Below are 25,151 nucleotides of genomic sequence, written 5' to 3' on the forward strand. Positions count from 1 at the left end.
CAAAAATGAAAACAATTAAATATTGAAAAAATTGAAGAATATTTTGATAATACTGAAATAAAGTCTTTCTAAAAGACAGAAAGCCCAAAGAATATACTGAAAGATTTGATTATGTAAATATAAATCTATTTCTACATGGCCAAAAATATTCTTCACAGTATAAAAACATGGAAAATAAATCATGAGCTGGAAAAATAATAATTACACACACAATGGTAAAAAGGTTAATTTTCTTAGTATATAATTCAATCATAAAAATCAGTATGGAAAAGATCAGCAATCAAGTAAAACAGGTAAAATTCATTAATAGGCAATTCACAAAAAAGAAATACAAATCATTTCAAACGTGAATAGATGCTCAAATTCACCTGTATCTATTAACTATAAATTAAGGCATATAATTGAAACATAATTTCTTTAATCAGACTGTCAAATACCATAAATGTTTATCAAGCACTGATTGTTGAGAATGTGGTCAAACAGCATTTTACAGACTGAGGGCAGTAGCATAATTTAGTACAAGCTCATGGATGGCATTTTGGCAATAACTGTGAACATCAACAATTTAAATACACATACCAATTGACTCAGCAATTCCATTTCTATGAACTCGTACTTACACAATTTCATAAAGACTTCACTGCAGAATAATTTGTCATAGAAAAAGATTGGGCGAAACATGAAGAGGACTGGATAAATTAATTTTAGTGTATCTTGATAAAGGAGCATTAAGCAATATGAGGAAACTGAGAATGATTTCAATCTATATAGACTGATGTGGAAAGATCTTCAGGAGGCTGAGTAGTAAAATGCAAAATTTATACGCAGATATAAACACAAATACATATATGAAATGTGCTTATATTTGCAAAGATTATTAATTGCAGAATCTTACAGACTGTAGTGATTGCATCTGGAAGAACTGGGAGACTTTGGTGAAGGATGAGTAGGAGGTTTATTCTACACTATTACCACTTACTAAGGATTCTATTTTTAATATTTATTATCATCTATTATACGTGCAAACTTTTATTTAAAAAGGTAAAATATTACACTAAAGAGCTCATATGTAACACAAATGAAACTGAATAAAGAAAATACTCTATAAATCATTGAATATCCTAACTAGTACAATGAAAATAATGAAGATAAAAGACAAGAATATGACTAAAAATAGGGCTAAGAATGAAAAATAAAGTAATAAAAATATACAGAAATTAATTAAAAATTAGTGTAACACTATAAAAATTTCATTGATTAATTCATTACATATTACTTCTTGGCTCCCTACTGTCCATGCATTTCACCTTTCTAGGTAAAATAATAAATAAGATATTGTAGAACTTACACCCAGTAGAGAAATTGCTATTAATAGCACAAACACAGTTTATCCTTGACTTATAATTATCATAAATCCTTTGAAGAAAAAGAAAGTTTGCATCAGATTTATGAAGACTTTTACACTCAAAAGAGATGGGTTTAATGCCAAATTACTTTCTTCATGATGGATGATGAACTTACTTACTAGTTGACATAATTATTTTTTTCCAGAGCTTCTTCATAGCATTGGTCATTTCTGAATTTCTCAGAGTGTAGATTAATGGGTTCAGCATGGGGGTTATTACTGTATAAAACACACTCAATGATTTGTCAAAGGGGAAGGTCTCTGCAGGTCTTGCATACATGAAAATACAGGGAACAAAGAAGAAGACAACCACAGTGATGGGGGAACCACAGGTCTGGAGGGCTTTCCGCCTCCCTTCCTGACTAAGATTCTTTAGAGAGTACAAGATGACACCATAAGAGAAGAGTAAGAGCAGAAACACAACAGTGCAGATCAGTCCTCCATTAGCCACCACTAAGAGGCCAATGACATAGGTATCAGTACAGACGAGTTTCAATAAAGGATACATATCACACATAAAGTGATCAATGATATTGGGGCCACAGAATGGGAGCCCATAAATACTGCTAAGCTGAATTACTGAGTGTAGAAAGCCTCCAACCCAACACACTGCCAGCAGCACAATACACACACACTGCCTCATGATAACCAAATAATGCAAGGGCTTACAGATGGCCACATAGCGGTCATAGGCCATCACCAACAGAAGAAAGATCTCTGATCCACCTAAAAAGTGCTCTGTAAAGAGCTGGGCCATACAAGACTGGAAGGATATGGTATTTTCTCCAAAGAACAAGTCTGAAATCAATCTGGGGGAAATGGAAGAGGAATACAGGACATCCATAAATGAGAGACTTGCAAGGAAAATGTACATCGGGGAGTCCAGGTTCTTACTGACTGTCACAGTCACAATAATGAGCATGTTGCCCACCATGGTCAAAATGTAAAAGAGTAAAAACAAAACAAAAAGAACTTTCTGCTCCTTTGGATTCTCTGTGAGGCCCAAGAGGATAAAGTAAGTCACATTGTTCCAAGTTTCCATTTAGTCTTTACAGGTGCCAACTTCAGATATTAGAAGCAGTTTACCTATAAAACAAGAGGGAAAACTTTTAAATGCATTATAAGTTTAATCTTTTATTTATCCATTCAATTAAAAGAAAGTGTACAGAATATCTATTTGTGTCAGATGTGTCACATTTTGGTTACTAAGTTGAATAAAACATAGTCCCCTACCCTTGGTGATATGATGCATAATGAGAGATCAGTACAATCCAGGTCAATATAATAAGTGCCTTTATAAAAATATTCACACAATGCTAAGTGTCACAATGCAGGGATATATCAATCAAACTGGAATCAGAAAAGGCTTCCCAGAGGAAGCAATGCTTTAGCTGAGTTTTTTCAGGAAAAGTGAAAGAACAAAAGAAGATGATAAGGGAATCCTATGAAAAGGTGCAGAAATGCGTAATACCTGATTCTCAAGGTAATTTGCATATTCAAAGTGAGTATATCAAATTGTGAATGGAAAGTCATTGACCTGGAGTGTCTCAGACCTCTTGAGACCTCTTTCTTAAGGTCTGTAGATGGATAGATCACTTTTCTGTGACCAATAAATGCAGAAGCACTTCTATTTTGCATCTCTATTCCTTCTCTCTGCTAATTTTCAAACATACATGCTACATCTCAAGTTTTGGACATCTCCAATTGTCTGTCAATTTGGTATTTATAAAGCTAAATTTTTAATTTTCCATGATACATATAGGTGTTCCTCATCTCATTAAATGGTACTACCTTCATGTTATTGTTCAGACAATAAATCTCACAGCATCCTTCACTCTTTTAGTGCTCTCAAATTACTTATTCAGACCTTAACAAATCCTGTTGACTCTACTTTCCAGTGTATCACAAATTTGATCATTTCCCAACCCCCATTTCCTCCCTGGCCCACAGCAATAACCTCCTACCAAGACTCTCCAAATTAACTCTGACCCCAATAATTTATTCTCCTGAAGCAGCTCAAATATTCCCTTTTAAATCTCACTCTGATTATATCACTCCACTGCTCAAAACTCTTGCAGTGGATTCCAATCACATACGCACAATTTAATGTATCACATTTACTATTTACAGTAACAAGAACTATAATCCCCATTTCCCAGTTGAAGATATTGAGGCTCAGAACATCTAATTAATTTCCCAAAGGTCACACATTTTTAAGTGATAAAACTAGGCTTGGAATCTGTTTATTTCAAAGTGATTTAATTTCTTACAGAATGAAGAAATTAACACAATTGTGAAACCCAGTTGCCACTATTTACTGTTAGTCTTACCTTGTGGAGGCTTGTTCACAGTCTGAAGGAAGACTTTTTAACTCACTCACAGGAACCTGGAATTTTTCATTAATCCCGTATGACAACAGAGGACAAAAAGTTGCATTATTACTTGAGGATATATTTGGTTTCATTCAGCTGTCTGTTCATTTTCTCTGTGGAGTCAACTGTTTATTTAGAAGATAATTTTTATTTGCACTGTAGATTATTTAATAGGAATTTCATGGTACACATAGAAAAATACATTTATCACGTTAGGACAATTTACCAAAAAGGCAAGCAAATCCTATGTTTGCACAAGAAGATAGCAACTAACCATTTCCCAGGGAAATTTTTCCTGAGTAACTTCTATCCTGTGAACTTCAAAATAGGAAAACACCATTCAATTGCTTAGCCCTTCTCATTCTATCATGTTGGTCTGGCCAGACTGTCTGTCCTGAGATTTTGAGAGACATTCTTGTGCTTTCTTTTATGTCATGCTTTAAATATAACAATGCACCTCCTGAAAAATTTATACAAGTTCTTAAGAGGATATCTTCTGCTTCCCAACAGGGGCAAAGATCGTTGGTCATTTTATTCCTTCTAACCACATTTATCATTGAGTCCTGGAATTGGAATATATCCAAGACTAATTCTACCTTAATTAAATTCACTGGGATTTGCCACAACATTTAAAAGTACATCTATATGTAAACATACGACCAGGACAAATCACATAATTAGAATCAGAAAGATGCAACATGGAGAAAAAAAATAGCCTGAGAACAATTATGATACTATGGCCGGTCAAGAATAAATTATCAGCTGAGTCATTTTGCTCTAGTGAAGATTAATTTATCAAGTGTCCCCATTTGTCCTAGCAAGTGTTTCCTTCCTTTTGTTTAATACTCAATTTATTCTGTCTCGAAGCGTGACTAGAAACATTAAAAATTTTATCACCAATTTAGATAAAATAACTATCCAATTTTTTATTTAAAAAAAATTAGAGCGCGAATTTTATATCAGGAACTCTGCTATGAAAGAGGGCACAGCAACTAATAAAACATGGGAAAAAAATCATATAAAAGACCACGCCTGCATCAACCTTATACTCTTATAGAGAGACAGATGATAAATAAGAGGACTTTTTAATAAAGTAATTATAGTCTTAATCAGTGCTAATGGCAACAAACAAGGTACTGAGACAGAAACTAAGAAGGAGACTTCTATTACAGATAATGGCATCAGAGAAGTTCTTTCCTAAATGTTATGTTTAAACTGAGACCCAAAGGAGAGGAAGTTGCTTCCACTGGAAGCACTGTTACATGTAGTTTCAGTGTTGAAAAGAGTGTAGCCGGGGCGGCCCAGTGGCGCAGTGGTTAAGTTCGCGTGTTCCGCTTCTCCGCAGCCCGGGGTTCGCCAGTTCGGATCGCGGGTGCAGACATGGCACCGCTTGGCAAAAGCCATGATGTGGTTGGCGTCCCACGTATAAAGTAGAGGAAGATGGGCATGGATGTTAGCTCAGGGCCAGTCTTCCTCAGCAAAAGGAGGATTGGCAGTAGTTAGCTCAGCGCTAATCTTCCTCAAAAAAAAAAAAAAGGAGCCTAGCAAGTTCAAGACACTGAAAGGTCAGTATACATGGAGGTAATAGGGAAGGCAGAGGAGAAAACAAACTGGAATTGAAGACATGAAGAGGAACCATACTCTTCAGGGCAGTACAGAGCTTAGTAAGGAATCTGGATTTTATTTTTTCAAGTCTTTTAAAGTGGGAGTAAATAACTTAGATATTTTTTTAATTAGGGAAATTTTCCATCTGAAATATTTCAAAATTAAAATCGAAGAGCTTTTTTAAAATTGCTACTAAATCACATGCTTTACTATACAGGGAAGGTTAAGAAATATCAGTTATTTGTGTTTCTGCTTGAGCACTAAGCACAATGCTTACAGAGTAGGTGTTCAATAAAATTTAAGTGAATATATCAACAGCTCTCTATAGTATCAATAATGTTTCTACTCACTAACTTACTTGTGGTCCTTTATGACTCCCTTATTTCTTATGTGTATTGCAAACAGAAACAGGGACAACTATCTAACAGATAAAATAAAATACTTTACACAAGCCTCCATCAGCAACTGTACTGAAAACCAAAGGTGTGTGGCTGCCCAAAAACTTTGAATGCACCCAGACATTTTGTTAGTGTCCCAGAGGATGTAGTGTCCACAATCCCAACATAAAATCCAAAGGACTACATTTTCCAGATCTCCTTGACAATTGAGTGCAGACATGTGACTTTAGTTCTACCAACCAGGACCATCTGTGCAAGTCTTTAAAGTAGAAATTAGTTATCTGAGGCTGGCTTCTGGTATGAAGTCAACAGAGTCAGAGTGGTTCTAGGTCAGAGCAGTGATGGCACCTTTGCAGTTAGCCAGTGCCAGCATGGTTACGGTGTCAGCAGACACAGCATGTCCTTTAGCTTGACAGTCCTGTCAGGGGTGCTTATGCAAATTGTTTCTTGTCACTCAGACTAGAATCTGTGACTCTAGGTCTTCCAAAAGTTCTTTATGCTATAATTTCATGTAGTAAGTACCTTCTAATTAATCTCTCTAGATATGATTCTATCTCTTCAAGGGAGAACTCTGACATACACCAGACTAATCTGAAATTCTCCATTTCAATTTACCAGCAAGGTAGAAGATCATCAACTTCAGAAGCATTGCAGTTAAGAAGGCTTCTTTTTACAAATGCATTTATTCTCAAGAGTATTACATGGATATGATAGTAATTTATTGAGTAAATATTTATTAAGCATTTATTCTGTGTCAATCTCTGTTCTAGATACTTAGATATGTAGTAGTGAACAAAACAAATAATGCTTCTATTTTTATGGAGTTTATATATTAGTTGGAAGAGAGAAACAAAAAACAGATGAATCAGATTGTGAAAAATGCTGAGAAGAAAATTAACAGGGTTGTTTGATAGACAGTAACTGAAGGAGAAAGAGGATGGCTTTACATGGATGATTAAGAAAGACCTCTCTTAGAAGGTGGCAGTTGGAGTGAACACTGAGTAATGACAAAGAGCCACTCGTGCAGACCTCTGAAAGGCAAGCATTTTAGGAATAAAGAACTAGTGCTGAGACCCTAGGGCAAAAATGAAGCCATTGGGACTGAAACATAGGCAACATGGTAAACTGTAGTACCGGATAAATCTACAGAGATTTGTATTTGAGTGGTGAGCAACCGTGCCTAGCCCTGGATGCTATGAAAAGCCTATTATATTTTAGTGTAAATTTGGCCAGGTAATTTTCATTCTACCAATCAGCATACTTCAGCATCTTAAGGTAATATTTGCTTGAATACGTATGATATAGATAGATGAGATAGGTAGATAGATAGAGAGATAGATGCAGATAGATGATAGATAGATAGATATAGGTATATAAGGTTTCATTTAGCTTCATCCTGACTTTAATTAGAGCTGAATTAATTATAGGTTAGGGTTGTTTGGTGATCTCAGAAAAGAGTAATTAATCATACTCATCAAGGTCATATCTTTGCTTTTAAAAACACTTTTATAATGTTTTCTATGTGTCAGGCACTGTTATAAGCACTTAACAAATATTAACTCATCTATCTGGCCCAATGGCTCTATGAGATAATTACTATCATTACTGTTTTTACAGTTGTAGAATATGTGGAGTAGAATTTTAAAACTTTTCCCAGGTTGCATTCAAACCCAGGTAATCTGACTGTAGTGCTTTCTCTTAACCACTATCTCATACTATCTTCTCTAGACAAGTATCTCCCTTTATTTTGTCAGTTCATATTCTGGTTGCCTGCTCTGTTGGCCTCAGATTCATAACAAAATAATACCTTGACTCCTCAAAAAGGACTTGTCAGGAGAAAATTAGAAGCACAAACGACTCAGCCCCAAGAAAGTGGAGGCAATGTAGATTAGAAATGTAGATTAGAAAACCAGGAGACAGAGGTTCAGTAATGGCCAAGGAGGTTGGAAACCATTCCAGTACCCAAGAGCTTCTAAAATGGCAGTCAGCTTTCAGAATATTCTTCACAACAGGAAAAAATGCAGAGTATCATTTCTTCTAAAGCTCATAGAAAGCTTAGATTAACGAATATTTCTATTATACTCTCAGACTCCAGTAATAAAGAATGTTCATAATGACTAACATCTATTAAGCATTCAGTGGTACTAAGAGCTTTCCAAGAATTCTTTATTTGATCCTGATAATGTCTCTATCATTATTCTTTAATTGAATCCTCAAGATGTTGTGTTTTGCCGAAATTCAAACTCTAAGTGGAAAAATTAAGTTTTATCTTAGGACTGTCTAATTCAAACAATATGCTCTAATATTTCTAATCATATTATATCATGATTAGAACAATCATAGTCATATATCATTCTAATATACTAAATCTTATCACCCATGTCTCCAAAATTTGCTTACAAAAATGATACACAAAATCTCTTCCACACAGTAGAATCATGAAGAAAAAAAGGCTCTCACTCTGAATAAGTAGCTAAGATAACAATAACAATGACTTTTAGTCCAAATAATGTGGAAGAGTAAATGTTAGACCTTCCATTTGGGGGCAGAAAGAGAAAGAATGAATCAGCCCACATATGGCAGAAGTAGAAATTACAAAAAAAGAATATGGAGAGGGGCCAGTCCCATGGCTGAGTGATTAAAGTTCCATGCGCTCTGCTTCAGCCACTCGGGTTCACAGCTTTGGATCCCAGGTGAAGACCTACTCCACTCATCAGCCATGCTGTGGAGGCATGCCACGTACTAAGTAGAGGAAGATCGACACTGATGTTAACTCAAGGCTAATCTTCCTCAAGGAAAGAAAAGAGGAGGATTGGCAACAGACAGTATCTCAGGGCAAATCTTCCTCACAAAAAAAAAAGAATAAGGAGAATAGAGACCTAAAACATTCCTATATATTCAGATTTTCTTTTTTAAAGATTGGCACCTGAGCTAACATCTGTGGCCAATCTTTTTCTTTTCCTCTTATTTTCTTTCTACCCAGTGCCGCCCAATACATAGTTGTATATTCTAGTTGTAGGTCCTTCTAGTAGAAGCAGCTCAAGTGTCCACTGACAGATAAATGTATAGGCAAAATGAGGTATATGCATACAATGGAATGCTATTTAGCTTAGAAAAGGAAGGAAATTTTGACATATGCTAAAAAATAGATTAATATACAATATATCATCCTAAGTGAAATAAGACAGTCACAAAAGGACAAAGATTATATAATTTCATCTACATGAGGTACTAACGTTGTTAAATTCAGTGACAGGAAGTAGAATGTTGGTTGCCTGGGGCTCAGAGAGGGGGAATTATTGTTTAATGGGTGTGGTTTCAGTTTTAGGAAGATGAAAAAGTTTTGGAGATATATGGTGGGGATGTTTGCATAACAATGTGAATTAACTTAAGGCCAGTGAACTGAACACTTAAAAATGGTTAAAATTGGGAGGGCTGGCCTCATGGCACAGCAATTAAGTTTGCACATTCTGCTTTGGTGGCCCAGGGTTCGCCAGTTCGGATCCCGGGTGTAGACATGCAACACTTGGCAAGCCATGCTGTGGTAAGTGTCCCACATATAAAGGAGAGGAAGATGGGCACAGATGTCAGCTCAGGGCCAATCTTCCTCAGCAAAATAAGAGGATTGGCAGCAGATGTTAGCTCAGGGCTAATCTTCCTCAAAAAAAAAACATATATTAAAAAAATGGTTAAAATTGCAAATTTTGTTATATGTACTGGAACATAATTTAAAAAATAAATTTAAGAACTAAGGTGACTGCATTAATAGGCTCATTATGTGAAGATAAACTACAGCAAAATAGCTCAAAGTGTATGCAAAGATCATTGACTTCAGATGCACCTGAGTAATTTATTTAAAAGGTAGGTATGTCAATCCAACAACAAATTTACTAAATTTAACACTGTCATGATAATCTGAATTTTATAAAAACTCTAATTTTGATGCTACCTTAAAATTTTACAACCGTTTGGGAAATACATAAATCTAAATAGAATATTTTTATGATGATATATAATTTTCCTCTTGGGCTTTTCCTTGATGTGCTTATAGGATGACATCAACACACTTTTAACTAATAGTGTTCATTTGGCCCTGAACCATAGAAATTATCTTCTTTTCTCTTCTCCATTTAAAGGATAAGTTCATTTTATATTGTTATGATTATTTCTCAAAGTCACTTTTTCACTCCAGAACTTTCTCATAGCATTTTTCACCTCTAAATTTCTGAGTGTGTATGTTTAAGAAGTTTAACAAGGGAGTTGTCATAGTATAAAACACAGCCACTGCTTTATCAATGGAGAAGGTGGTGATTGGGTGCAAACATATAAATATGCAGGGCACAAAGACTAAGATGACAACAGTCATGTGATAGACAGGTGGAGAGAGCATTGCATCTCCCCTGCATGTTATACATCCTTAGAAAGTACAAGATGACCACATAGAAGACCATCAAGAGGAAAAATTTAACCGAGAGATGAACTCACTCTTGACAGCAACAAAGACATGAAGGGTATGAGTGCCCATGAAGACGAATTTCAACAGAAGGTTCAAGTTACACATGAAAGGTCCATGACATTGGAGCCAGAGACAGGCAGCCAGACTGTGAGGAGGATCTGAATGGTTGCAAGGACAAAGCTTCTGGCTCAAACCACTTGAAAGAGGAAGCCACATCCTTGTCACTCTTGATGATTTCATTGTACAGGGGTTTACAGATGGCCACATAGTGGTCACTGGCATCCATCATGGGCAGAACAATCTCAGCAGCACCAAAAGATGCTCAGCAAAGACTTGAGTCATGCACTTCCTGGAAGAGATGATTTTCTTTACAGCCTAAGTGTCAGCTGACATTTTAGGGTCATGAGTGAAGAAGAGCAGTTATCTCTAAGGGAAAAGTAACACAGGCAGGAAATGGAAGCACTACCCAAGGGTAGAGAAGATGACCTGATGAATGAAAGACATATTCTCTTCAATATTCTAAAGATATAAACTTTTCCTAAAGTAATCTTCTTAAATTGAATCTTCTCGAAAATAATAACTGAACTTTTTCTAACTAAACTATTTTAAACATTTCAATTTAATTGTAAACTTACTTTAATTTTCAACTTACATTATTTTCTTATTTAAATTTATTATTTTATTTTAAACTTAATTTTGCAACATACACATGCAAGACTAGACAAGCTTCTGAAAAAAAAATAGTAATGAGGGACTGCTAGTCGTATCATATACCAAAATGTATTATATATCAAAGCAACTACATTGTGTGTCAATTGGTACCTGAATAAAGAGACCAACAAAATAGAATAGAGTCCTCAGTTGGATCCAAATATATATAGGAGTTTAGAAAACAGTAGTCAGGACTTCAAATCAATGACAAAGAGATAATTATGCAACTATGAAAAACAACTAAAATTTAGAAAAACAACTAAAGTGCAATCCCTATTTAACTCCTATATCAAATAAACTTCAGATGGATTAGAAGTTTTAAAATAAGATAAGGACCACAAAAATGCTTAAAAATTAAATGCCAAATATAGCTGAAGAATATTTTGGTAAGAGTGAAGTGGAGAAAGTCTTTCAGCAAGAAACAAAAAACTAAAAGTAAATAAATATCACATGTAAAGAAAAATAATTTGCATGCCAAAAGCATTCTACATAGTATAATAAAGTCAAAACCATAACAGAAGCCAGAAAAATAATAACTGCATGAACAATAGTAAAAGGTGTCATTTCCCGTACACAGTTAACTCACAGAAATCAGTATGCAAAACATCTATTGAATAAAATACATATAAGATATTAATAGACAACTCACAGGAAAAGAAATACAAATCACAGTAAATGCAAAAAGATGCTCAAATTCAATTATATCAAAAGGATTTTAAATAAAGTATAAAAAATGAAATAAAATAACTTCAAGATGTATGCATAAATATTTATCAGGTGCTGTTTGTTGAGATTGTAGACAAAAGTATCCTCATAGATGGTGGGCAGGAGTGTGGCAGTTTGTATGTCCTCAAGGATGCTAGTTTGGCAGTAACTATGAATACCAACATTTCATATACATACAGTATCTGACCACTGATTCAAATACGTACGACAGTTTCACTTCTAGGAACTCATACTTGCACATATTCAAAAGCATATTTATTGTAAAATTATTTGTCATAGAAAAAGAGGAATAGCATGAAGAGGTATGCATATATGAATTTTAATATATGTTTATAAGGCAGTATAATACAGTTTGAGAAAAACTGTTAGAACTATATGGACTGGTATGGAAATCTTTTCAAGATGTTGCATAGCAAATGCAAGTATTAACATACACAGAAAAAACACAAATATATTTGAATGCATTTGCATTTGGAAAGATTATTACCTGAAGAATATTAAGAAAAAGATAAGTGACTGCCTCTGGGGAAGAGGACTGGAGACTAAACAGAGATAAATAAGAAATTTATCTTCACTTTATCCCGTTTTGTACAGTTTGCATTTTTACTACTTATTATATATTACACTTCAATTTTTCTTTAAAATCTAGACGTATTACATTAAAAATTTCATATATAACGCAACTAAAATTTCACAAAGAAGACAGGGTATATAGCATTAAGTATTTTAAATACTGTAATTATAAGAATGAACTTAAATGACGAGAATCTGAATAGAAATAATAGTCTCGGAAAAAAGCAAAAAAGAGAAATGTATAAATTGATTAAAAATTAAGGTAACTAAATAAAAATTTCCTCACTAATTCATTATATATTATTGACTCGTTGCTTTATAGGCATTACTGCTCTAGGTGAAGTGATAAACAGGACATTATAAGACCCTACATTCTAGCAGGGTGTAGGGGAAGAAGACAAATCCTCTACCCTCTGGGTCCTTCTGCCTGGGCTATAAATTAAATTGACATGACACAGAATAACAGGAGAAAATCAGGGTGGCCCAGCAGCGCAGCAGTTAAGTTCACACGTTCCGCTTCTTGGTGGCCCGGGGTTCACCGGTTTGGATCCGGGTGTGGACATGGCATCGCTTGGCAAAAGCCATGCTGTGGTAGGCATCCCACGTATAAAGTAGAGCAAGATGGGCATCGATGTTAGCTCAGGGCCAGTCTTCCTCAGCAAAAAAAGGATTGGCAGTAGTTAGCTCAGGGCTAATCTTCCTCCAAAAAAAAAAAAAAATAGGAGAAAATCAAACAAAGCTTTGTAATGTGTGTAGTTGGGAGACACTCAGGAAAACTGAGTATCTCCCTAGAATGACCAAAGTTGTCACCTTAAATAGCATCTTTAGATAAGGACAAAAGAGAATGTTGGTGGTAGTGGTTTGGGACTTCAAAGGGGAGGAAGGCAATTCACATGGAAATGGAAAAGCAAATATTTGGTAAACAGAACTTTGATAAGAATGTGTTTAGCAAGGACTCTTTCAGTCTATCAATACCCAGAGTTATCTATGGTGATGGCCTATCCTGGGGACAGGCCTTTTATCTTAAATTCTTTTAGGCAGGTAGGGGAGGGCAAACTTTCTTTCAGAGTCTTTTGTTCTTAAAAATAATCCAGCCAAAGAGACATATTTTGAGGTGACCAGTTCTGATCCCCAACAAGGGAGAGAAGCAGTAATTAATAGCACAATCACATAGTTCTTTGCTTAATTATAATTATCATAAATTCTTTGAAGAAAGTCAGTATCAGATTTAAGAAGACTTCTGCATTGCAAGGAAATGGACCCTAATGTGAAATGACTCTCTTCATGGTAGGTAATAAACTTGTTTACTACAAGATATGAAATTTCTTCTCCAGAGTTTCTTCATAGCATTCGTCATCTCCGAATTTCTCAGAGTGTAGATTAATGGGTTCAGCATGGGAGTTATGACTGTATAAAACAAGCTCAATGATTTGTCAATGGGGAAAGTCTCTGCAGGTCTTGCATTTATGAAAATACAAGGAACAAAGAAGAAAACAACCACAGTGATGTGGGAACCACAGGTCTAGAGAGCTTTCAGCCTCCCTTCCTGACTAAGGTTTTTTAGAGAGTGCAAGATGACACCATAAGAGATGAGTAAGAGCAAAAGTGCAGATCAGCCCTCCATTGGCCACCACTAAAAGGCCAATGACATAGGTGTCCGTACAGATGAGCTTCAATAAGGGGTACATGTCACAGAAAAAATGATCAATGATGTTCGGTCCACAGAATGGGAGCCCATAAATAGTGTAAAGCTGAATTACTAGTGCAGAAAACCTCCAACCCAACACACTACTAGCAGCCAAATACACACCCACCTCCTCATGATGACCAAATAATGCAAGGGCTTACAGATGGCCACATCTGGTCATAGGCCATCACCAACAGAAGAAACACCCCTGATCCAGCAGAAAAATGCTCTGTAAAGAGCTGCATCATACAATATTGGAAGGACATGGTGTTTGTCCCAAAGAACAAGTCTGAAATCAACCAGGGGGTAATGGAAGAGGAATAAATGACATCCAAAATTGACAGGTTACCAAGAAAAAAGTACATTGGGGTGTCCAGGCTCTTACTGAAAGTTACAGTCACAAGAATGAGCATGTTGCCCACCATGGTCAAAATATAGAAGAACAAGAAAATAATGGAGAGGACTTTCTGTTCCTTTGGATTCTGTGTGAGGCCCAAGAGGACAAAGTAAGTCACATTGTTGCTTGGTTCCATCTAATCTCTATTAGATGCTGACTTCAGATATTAGAAGCACTTTACCTACAAAGCAAGTGGGAAACCTTTTAAATGTACTATAAATTTAATATTTTATTTATTCATTCAATTAACAGTATCTATTTGTGGCAAATGAGTCATGGACACAGTGATTACCAAATTGAATAAGACATTGTTGCCTGTCCTCAATGATTTGATATGTATTGAATGACAAGTCAATTCTAGGCTACTGTCATAAGAACCATTATAAGAATATTCACACAATGCTAAGGGACACAGTGTAGGAATGTATCAACCAAATTGGAATAAGAGATGGCTTCGCAAAGGAAGCAATGTTCTAGCTCGGTTTTAAATGAAAAGTGAAAGAACAAGAGAAGATGGAAATGGAATTCCATGAAAGGTGCACCATTCATAAAGTCAAAAAAGTGTAATACTTGAGACCCATTTAGGGTAATTTACATAGTCAAAGTGAGTAGATCAAATATGAATGGAAGGTCACTGTGCTAGGTTGTCTCTTGTCTCATTGAAACCATTTTTTTAGGGTCTTTAGATGAATATTTCAGTTTTCTGTGACCAGTAAACCCTGAGGCACTTCAGTTTTGTGTCTCCAGCAGCTATCTCTCCATTAATTTTCAAATGTGTGTATACAAAATCTCCACTGCTAGACGTCACTAATTGGATGTCAGTTTAGTATTTATAAAACTAAATTTTTAATTTTCTACAATAAGCATACATGTTCCTTATCTCATTAAATGGTATCACTTTCCATGCAATTTTTCAGACAATTAATGTGACAGTGTCCTTCACTCCCTTATTGCTTCCGTTTTACTTGTTGATACATTTAACAAGTTCTATTGACTCTACTTTCTAATATATCACAAATTTGATCATTTCCCAACCCCCATTTTCTTCCTGGCCCACTGCAATAACCTCCTGCACAGTATCTCCATTTTCATTCTGTCCTCCAACAGTTTCTTCTCCAGAAGCAGCTCAAATGATCCTTTTAAAATCTTATTGTGATTATATCAACTAATGCTCAAAACTCTTACAAGGGGTTCTAATCACACACTCACAATTTAATATATCATACTTAATACTTACTGTAACAAGAATTGTAATCCCCATTTCATAGCTGAAAAAATTGAGGTACAGAACATGTAATTAATTTTCCCAAGATCACACATTTCTAAGTAATAAAACTAGAATTGAACTTTAAGTTTGATTTATTTCAAAGTGATTTAATTTCTTACATAATGAAGAAAGTCACACAATTGTGAAGCCTGGTTCCCACTGTTTACTGTTAGTCTTACCTTATGATGGCTTGTTGACAATCTGAAGGAAGACTTTTTAACTTATTCATAGGGACCTGGAATTCTTCTTTCATCCACTATGACAAGAGAGGACAAAAAGCTGCATTATGACTTGAGGATAGATTTTGTTTCATTCGACTGTCTGTCTATTTTCTCCACCGAGTCGTCTGATTATACAGAAGATTATTTTCATTTGCACTGTAGATTATTTGATAGGATTTGTATGATGCACACAGATAAACAAAATTTTATCACGTTAGGATAATTTAATCAAAAGATAAGCAAATCCTAATTTTACATAAGAACAGCTACTAGCCATTTCCCAGGGAAAGTTTCCTGGGGTAACTTCTTTCCTACTAACTTCAAAATAGAAAAACACCATTCAATTGTTTAGTGCTTCTCATTCTATCGTGTTGGTACAGCCAGACCATTTGACTTGAGTTTTTAGAGATATTCTTGTGATTTTTTTATGACATACTTTAAGCCTAACAAAGGAACACCTGAAAAGTTCAGAGCAGTTCTGAAGAGGATAGCATCTTCTTCTCAACTGGGGCAAAGATCATTGGACACTTTACCCTTTCTGATCACATTTATCATTGAGTCCTGGAATTGGCATATATCCAAGACTAATGCTTGCTTAATTAAATTCACTGGGATTTGCCATAAAATTTAAAAGAACATTTAGGTGTAAATATATACTAGCACAAATCACATAATTAGTGTCAGAAAGATGTAACATAGAGAAACCAAAAAGCTTCAGAACCATGATAAGACTATTGCAAGTCAAGAATAAAATATCAAGCCAGTCATTTTGTTCCAGTGAAGATTAATTTATCAAGTATTTCCTCTCTTGTCATAGCAAATTTCTCTTTCCTTTTATTTAATAGTCAATTTATTCTGTCTTGAAGTGTGATAACATATGTTAAAAAATGTCACCAATTTAGGTGTAATAACTAATTATTTATCCAATTATGGATTACTTTTAAAAATTAAGGCCACCTATTTTATGCCAGTGTCAACTTAAAAAGCAAATTCACCTGTGACAAATAGAAATGGCAAGCAAGAGGGTATATCAGAGTATATGAGAAAGCCATTTGGTGTAAACCTAATTCATCCTGACATTTTTTTTCCAAAAGAGCCTGACCATGGCCATTGAGCATGCATTGTATATCTGCTTTAAACATTTACTTTATGGCAAGAACAAATGCCCTTAAGATAAAGGTGCAACTTCCCCCCATATTGGCATTTCCTTAAGGATAAGCATCTCTTCCTAGGCTAGGAACTGGTTGCTGTGCTCACCTTTGACCACCCAGCTCACCTGTGACCAGCCAGCTTGAGAAAACAGACTTGCCACCCTGCTGTGTTCACCAAGAGAGCAGACCTATCTGCTGTGTCCATCAATTGCTGTGCCAACAGAGCAATCTTGTGACTATTGTATGAAGGACATTTTAATCATATGTGAAACATCCTCTCTGGGGGTGTATAACCACTCTGTATACCCCACTTCTTTGGTGGCCTTTCTTCCTTCGGGAAGAAAGGCCCCAGGCCATGGTCCTCACATTTTAGCTCAGAATAAACTCACTCAAGTTTTCATTTATAGATTGGTTATGGATTATTTTTGTCGACACCTGCTATTTCACCCTCAAGATGAGTTTATTTGGCAACAGCCAAAGGAATTGCAATTTGGCATGTGCGTGCTATGGTGGACTGTAGGCAAATCTAGACAACAAAGGAGATGAGTTACGAGGAAAAGGGGAGGAACTGTTCTAAAAGAAAGTACCTGGGGGAAAGCAACAGTTCAGGGAAGAAATGGCTTCTCCTTGGCTGAGGCGCGGCATTTCCCATTGGCTTGGCTGTTTCCAGGTGGGGAGAGAAATCTTCCTTCAGCATTAATGTAGTTTTACTTCTTGTTGAAGATGCAAGCACAGGTTTCTTCCTCTTAGAGTGTAGGATAGGGTGTGAGAGCTCCCCCTCCAGGCTTCTGGACTCAAATTAAATTAAGGTTTCTTTTGTCAACTTCCATACCAGGAACTGTGCTATGAGGGGGACCCCAGCAATAAATAAAACTGAAATAAAATCTTTAAAATGTCCTTCCTGCATGGGTCTTACATTCTTTTGAGTCACACAATATATAAGGGATAGTTTAATAAAGTTATTATTGTTTTATTCAGAGCTTCTAAGACAGCAAACAGGGTGCTGTGACAGAAAATAAGAGGGAGAAGTCTACTATGGCTAAGTTCATCAGAGAAGGACTTTCTTAAGAAGTAATGTTTACCCTGAGATCCAAAGGATAGGAAATTGTTACCATTAGAAGCACTGCTACATGTAATAATATTAAGTAAAAATTATCTCATTAAGTAAAATTATCTCACTTCACAGATGACATGATCTATATGTAGAAAACTAAAAATTTCACAGGAATTTTTATTGCAGTACCATGTTGAAAAGTAAGGGTGAGACTGGGCATACTTGTCTTGTTCCCGATTTTAGTGGGAAAGTTTTAAAACTTAATCCATATATGATGGTAGTTGTGGATTTGACCTATACAACATTTATTATGTTGAGGTATGTTACTTCTACATCCAATTTCTTGGGAGCTTTTTATCATAAAATGATGCTGAATTTCTATACTATATAGGAAAGACTCAAAGAGGAAATTAAGAAAACAATTCCATTTCAAAACATCACCAAAAAGAATAAAATACTTAAGAACAAACTTAACCAAGGAGAGAAAAGGCTTGTATACTGAAAACTGCAAAATGTTGCTGAAAGATATTATAGAAGACACAAATAAATGGAAAGACATTCATGGACTGGAAGATTTAATGTTAGTAAGATGTCAAACTACCTAAAGTCACCTACAGGTTCAATGTAATCCCTATTAAATCCCTAAGGGTGTTTTGCAGACATAGAAAAATCCATCCTAAAATTCACATGGAATGTCAAGGTACTCCAAATAGCCAAAATAATCTTGAAAAAGAAGAACAAAGTTGGATGTCTCATACTTCCTGATTCCAAAACTTACTAGAAAGATATGGTAATCAAACAGTGTGGTGTTGGCATAAAGACAGACATACAGACTAGTGCAATAAAGTACAGAGCCTCGAAAGAAACCTTTGCATATGTTTTCAAACGATTTTTGACAAGGGTACAAAGAGCATTCAATGGCAAAATGACAACCTTTCAACAAATGGTGTTGAGAGAACTGGATATCTAAAAGCCAAAGAATAAAATTGAACACTGAACCTTATACAAAAATTAACTCATAATAGTTCAAAGACCTAAAATACTAGCTAAAACTATAAAACCCTTAGAAGAAAATTTAGACTCAGCAACGATTTCTTGGGTATGAGACAAAAAGTACAGGCAAGAAGAGAAAAAATAGATAAATTGTGCCTTAAAATTAAGAACTTTTGTGCATCAAATGCTCTGTCACAGAGTGAAAAGGCAACACACAGAATGGGAGAAAGATTAGCAAACAATCTATCTGATAAGGTGTTAATGTGCAAAATATATAAAGAACCTCCACATCTCAACAACGAGAAAAGAAATAAAAGAAATAACTGACCAAAGTTGAGAAAAGGATTTTAATAGACCTTTCTCCAAATAAAACATATAAATGTCCAGTAAGCATACGGAAAGATATAAACATCACTAATAATTATGGAAATGCAAATCAAAACCATAATAAAATACAGCTTCCCACCCCTTAGGATAACTACTATGAAAAAAACAGAACATAGCACACATAAGAAAGAGAATGGAGAAATTGGGACAATAGTGCATGGCTGGTGGGAATGTACAATGATGTAGCTGCTAGAGAAATGCTGTGGTTTTACCTCAAAAAATTAAGCAAAGAATTATCATATGATTAGCAGCCCCGCTTTTGGATATATATCCAAAATAACGGAAAACAGAAACTCAAACGCCCTGCTATTTCTACACCCATTTTCATGGCAGTATTAATTATAATAGCCAGAAAGTAGAAACAAAGGAAGTGTCTACTGACAGATCAATATATAAATAAAATGAGACGTGCATACAATGGAATATTTTCAGCCTTGGAAAGGAAGGAAATCTTGACACATGTTAAAACAAAGATTAACCTGCAATACATTATTCTAAGGTAAATAAGGCATTCGCAAAAGGACAAAGACATATGATTTCAATTACATAAGTTACATAAAGCAGTCAAATTCATAGACAGAAAGTATGAATGTTGGTTTCCTGGGGCTCAGGGAGGGGGAATGAGGAATGTTTATTTTATTTATTTATTTATTTTTATTTTTTATTTTATTTATTTTTTTTTTGAGGAAGATTCGCCGTGAGCTAATATCTGCTGCCAATCCTCCTCTTTTTGCTGAGGAAGACTGGCCCTGAGCTAACATCCGTGCCCATCTTCCTCTACTTCATATGTGGGACGCCTACAACAGCGTGGCTTGCCAAGCAGTGCCATGTCCGCAGCTGGAATCCGACCAGCGAACCCCGTGCTGCCAAAGCAGAACGTGCAAACTTAACCACTGCTCCACTGTGCCAGCCCCAAGGAATTATTGTTTAATGGATGTGGACACTCAGTTTTAGAGGAAGAAAAATTTCTGGAGATTGATGGTGGTGATGTTTGTGATGTATGTGAATTAATTTAATGATCACATGAACTGGACACTTAAAATGGTTAAAATTGTAAATTTGTTATGTATATTTTACCACAATTTAAAAATAAATTTAAAAATTACAGTGATTTCATCAATAGGCTCTTGATGTGAACATAATAGTTCAAAGTACATGTCAAGATCATTGACTTCAGATATACCTGCGTAATTTTTTTAAAAGGTAGACATAATCCAACAACAAAATTACTAAATTAAAATCTCCATTGCTGTGTCCTGAGAATATGCATTTTATGAGAACCCTAAATGATCCTGAGAAAACACAGCCTTGGCTTATCAATGGAGAAGGTGGTGATTGGGTGAAAAAATAAAAACATGCAGTGCACAAAGACTAAGGTGACCTCAGGGATCTGAGAGACACAGGTCAACAGGGCTTTGCATCTGTCCTCAAAGCTATAGGTCCACACATGAATGGTCTATGACGTTGGAGCAAGAGACAGGCAGCCAGACTGAAGAGGATCTGAATGGTTGCAAGGACAAAGCCTCTGCTTCATGCCACTAGAGATAGAAAGCGACTTCCTGTCACTCAAAGTGCAGGGGTTCATAGTACACAGGAAATCACATGATATCATACTACAGGGATTTCCAGATGGTCACATAATAGTCAATCGCAACCACCATTGGTAGAATGATCTCAACACTACCAAAAGACGCTTAGCGAACACTTTGATCATCCACTTCCTGAAAAAGATGGTTTTCCTTAAAGCAAAAGTGTCAGCTATTGGGGCCAGTCCCGTGGCATAGCAGTTAAATTCACACATTCCTCTTTGACAGCCTGGGGTTCGCCAGTTCAGATCCGGGGTGTGGACCTGCACACCACTTGTCAAGCCATGCTGTGGCAGATGTCCCACATATAAAGTAGAGGAAGATGGGCACAGATGTTAGCTCAGGGCCAGTCTTCCTCAGCGAAAAGAGAAGGATTGGCAGCAGATGTTAACTCAGGGTTAATCTTCCTCAAAAACAAAAAAAGTGTCAGCTATCATTTTATGGGTCATGGATGAAGAACAGCAGCTACCTATAAGGGATAAGTAGCACAGGCAGGAAATGGGAGCACTACCCAAGGGTATAAAAGATGCCTTGTTAAATAAAAAGATCTATTCTCTTCATAACTAGCAGTTCTCAATACTCCCAAGACACAAACTCTTCCTAAATTAATCTTCTTAAATTGAATCATATAGAAAACAATAACTTAACTTTGTTTTGTCATCAAACTACCTTAAACTTATTTTAACAATTGTAAGCTTAATTTAATTTTAAACATATTTCTTATTTAAATTCAAAGACTATTTTATTTTAAACTTAATTTTGAAACATAATGAGGGACTGCTAGTTGCATCATAAATCAAAATGTGTTATATATTGAAGCAATTATGTGTCAATTGGTACCTAAATGAAGAGATCAATGAAATAGAGGCCGCAATCAGATCCTAACACATATGTGACTTTAGACAGTAGTCAGAACTTGAAATCAGTGACAAAAAGATAATTATGCAACTATAAAGAAACTAAAATTTAGAAAAAAAACCCTAAAATTCAATCCCTATTAAACTCCTCTATCAATATAAATTCTAGGCGGATGAAAAGTGACAGAAAATAAGAGGGAGAATTCTACTATGGATAAGGTAATCAGAGAACGTCTTTCTTAAAAGATGACGTTGAAGCTGAGATCCAAAGGAGAGGAAGTTGCTTCCATTGGAAGCGCTGTTGGGCCGGCCCGGTGGCGCAGCGGTTAAGTGCGCACGTTCCGCTTCTCGGTGGCTCGGGGTTCACCGGTTCGGATCTCAGGCGCGCACATGGCACCACTTGGTAAAAGCCATGCTGTGGTAGGCGTCCCCCATATAAATCAGAGGAAGATGGGCATGGATGTTAGCTCAGGGCCAGTCTTCCTCGGCAAAAAGAGGAGGAGCGGCAGTAGTTAGCTCAGGGCTAATCTTCCACAAAAAAAAAAAAAAAAAAAAAATTGGAAGCTCTGTTACATGTAGATTCTCGATGTGGAGAAGAGTTTAGCAAGTTCAAGGCACTGAAAGGTCGGTTACATGGAGGTAATAGGGAAAGGAGAGAAGAAAAGAAGCTGAAATTGAAGAGATGAATAGGAACTGTAGTGCTCAAGGCAGTACAGAGCTTAGTAAGGAATTTTGATTTTATTTAAAGTGACAGTAAATAGCTTGGACAATTTTTTCTTAATTGAGGAAAGCTTCCATCTAAAACATTTCAAAATTAAGATAGGACATAGCTTTTAAAAAAAATTGCTTTTCTTAAAATTGCTACCAAATCACGTTAAAAAATATCCCAGTTATTTGTGTTTCTTTTTGAGCACTAAGCACAATCCATGCAGACAGAGTAGGTGTTCAGTAAAATTTACATGAATATACCAATAGCTCTCTACAGTATCACCAATTTTTCTGCTCACAAACTTACTTATAGTCCTTTATGACTCCCTTCTTTCTTATGTGTAGGGAAAACAGAAACAAGGACAACTATCTAGCAGATAAAATAAAATGCTTTACAGAAGACTCCATCCCCAACTGTATGAAATGGTGAGTGACTGCCCAAAAACTTTGAATGCACTCAGACATTTTGTTAGTGTCCCAGAGGATGTAATATCCAAAATAAAATCCAGAGGCCTACATTTTCCAGATCTCCTTGACAATCGAGTACAGACATGTGACTTTGGTTCTGCCAACCAAAATCATCTGTGCAAGTCTTTAAATTGGAAATTAGTTATCTGAGGCTGGGTTCTGGTACAGCGTCAATAGAGTCAGAGTGGTCCCTAGGTCAGGGCACTGATGGCATCTTTGCAGTTAGCCAGTCATGGTGTCAGCAGAGGCAGCATGTCCTTTAGCATGCCAGCCCTGTCGGGTGTGCTTATGCAAATTGTTCCTTGCCACTCAGATTAGAATCTGTGACTCTAGACCATCCAAAGATTCTTTATGCTATAATTTCATATAGTAAATCCTTTCTAATTAATCTCTCTAGATATGATTCTGTCTCTTCAGATAAGATCCCTGACATATACCAAACTAATATAAAATTCTCCATTTCAATTTATTCACCAAGGTGGAATATCATCAATATCAGAAGCATTCCAGTTAACAAGGCTTTCTTTTACCAATTCATTTATTCTAAAGAGTGGTACATGGAGCTGATGGCAATTTATTGAGTAAATATTTATTAAGCATTTAATCTGTACCAGTCTCTGTCCTCAGTGCTTGGAGATGCAGTAATGAGAAAAACAAGTAATACCTCTACTTTTATGGAGTTTATGTACGAGTTGAAAGATAGAAACAATAAACAGATAAATCAGATGGTGAAAATCCTGTAGAGAAAATTAACAGAGTTGTTTGATAAACGGTAACTCAAGGAGAAAGAGGATGACTTTGCATGGATGGTTAAGAAAGTCCTCTCTTAGAAAATGGCAGTTGGACTGAAAACTGAGTGATAACAATGAGCCAGTCATGTGGACCTCTGGAAGGAAAGCATTTTAGAAATAAAGAAGAGATAGTACAAAGGCCCTGGGGCAAGAACGAAGCCATTGGGACTGAAACATAGGCACCATGGGAGACTGTGGTACTGGATAAGTTTATGGAGATGTGTGTTTGAGTGGCAGCAATTGTGCATAGTCTTATAGACTACGGAAAGCCCAGTTATATTTTCATGCAAATTTGGTTAAACAGATAGCCTTCTGTCTACAACTGTGCTTAACTCAGCATCTTGAAGTAATATTTGCTTAAATATCTATGATTTATGTGTATTATATATATATATAACATTTTATTTAGCTTCATCCTGATTTAATTTGAGCTGAATTTATTAAACAAGATTAAGGTTGTTTCATGATCTTTGAGACAGAAGAGACAAAAGTAGATAATGATAATCCTACAGGTCAGATAAAATTCCCTTTCCCAGATACAGAAATTCATCTCTAGTGGTTTTACTCATGACCGTCAGCTCATTGTCTTTCATCCCTGGACATGGTTAGATAAATGCTGTAAATTCTTCCTCTTGGGTCTTCTTTGAACACCCAGTCTAGCATGGCCCCCTGCCTCTGAGTCACACTCTGTTAAATCACTCCTTTATTATTTTAGAAATTTTACTCTCTTTATCTTTTTCATATATGTTTACTTATTTTTTTGCTTATCTCTCACCACTAGAAACTGTTTCTTTATTCAGGAATGATCATTATTATGATATTTGCCAAAGTGTTTAAGAGTGGAAGTTCTGAAACTAAACTACATGGGTTCAAATCCTACCTTAGGTATTTGCCAGCTCTTTGACCTTGGGTAAGTTATTTAAGTTTTCCAAACTTCAGTACATTATTCTGGAAAAAGGATTAATTGTAGCTTTTTCATAAGCCTCTTATGAAGATTATATAAAGCAATGCTTTCATAGCTTATGCCACATTGTAGTACATAAATAATAATCTTTAACACAATTGTATTTGTCACATGTTTTTTATTTGACATTAAAAAGTTCATTCAATTATGAGGTTTTCCTTAAGCTAATTTTAATTTGGGTGACACTGACATTTTTGAAGTAAGTTATTCAGAGTTAATCTCATCCACCTTACATTAATTTTATTAGGTTTACATTCAGATTTATGAAAGTTTCTCATGGGCTTAATATATTATCTACACATAATTGAATCATAAAAATAATCACACAGTTCAAAAAAGTTAGACAAACCAGACATTGCTGTAGAAGGGAGGGA

At 35.7% G+C, this 25,151-nt stretch overlaps 2 protein-coding genes and 1 pseudogene across 4 annotated transcripts in view; 1 reads left to right on the forward strand and 2 right to left on the reverse strand.

The window, feature by feature from the left end:
• Positions 1–1,447: 1,447 nt before the first annotated feature.
• On the reverse strand, positions 1,448–2,465 carry LOC103567506 (olfactory receptor 4A47-like). The gene has a single exon (XM_070566028.1). The coding sequence runs from the start codon at positions 2,445–2,447 to the stop codon at positions 1,518–1,520; it is 930 nt and encodes a 309-aa protein (XP_070422129.1). The 5' UTR covers positions 2,448–2,465; the 3' UTR covers positions 1,448–1,517.
• An 11,063-nt stretch (positions 2,466–13,528) lies between these two features.
• LOC103567505 (olfactory receptor 4A47-like) lies at positions 13,529–14,466 on the reverse strand (annotated as a pseudogene).
• Positions 14,093–25,151, forward strand: part of LOC103543263 (olfactory receptor 4C46-like) — a 64,790-nt gene continuing 53,731 nt past the window's right edge. Inside the window, exons 1-3 of one of the 3 annotated variants that reach the window (XM_070563902.1) lie at positions 14,103–14,439; positions 22,900–22,980; positions 24,614–24,723. The gene's annotated coding sequence lies outside the window, so the exon portion shown is untranslated. Of the gene's footprint in view, positions 14,440–22,899; positions 22,981–24,613; positions 24,724–25,151 lie in introns of all 3 variants that reach the window. The other 2 variants (XM_070563901.1, XM_070563903.1) reach the window with 2 other exon arrangements.

Source organism: Equus przewalskii, chromosome 11 (assembly GCF_037783145.1).
Source record: "Equus przewalskii isolate Varuska chromosome 11, EquPr2, whole genome shotgun sequence".
NCBI lineage: Eukaryota > Metazoa > Chordata > Mammalia > Perissodactyla > Equidae > Equus > Equus przewalskii.

Bases quoted from the DNA above. Each gene is read 5' to 3' on its own strand.
- LOC103567506 (XM_070566028.1), bottom strand. From the start codon at position 2,447: ATGGAAACTTGGAACAATGTGACTTACTTTATCCTCTTGGGCCTCACA.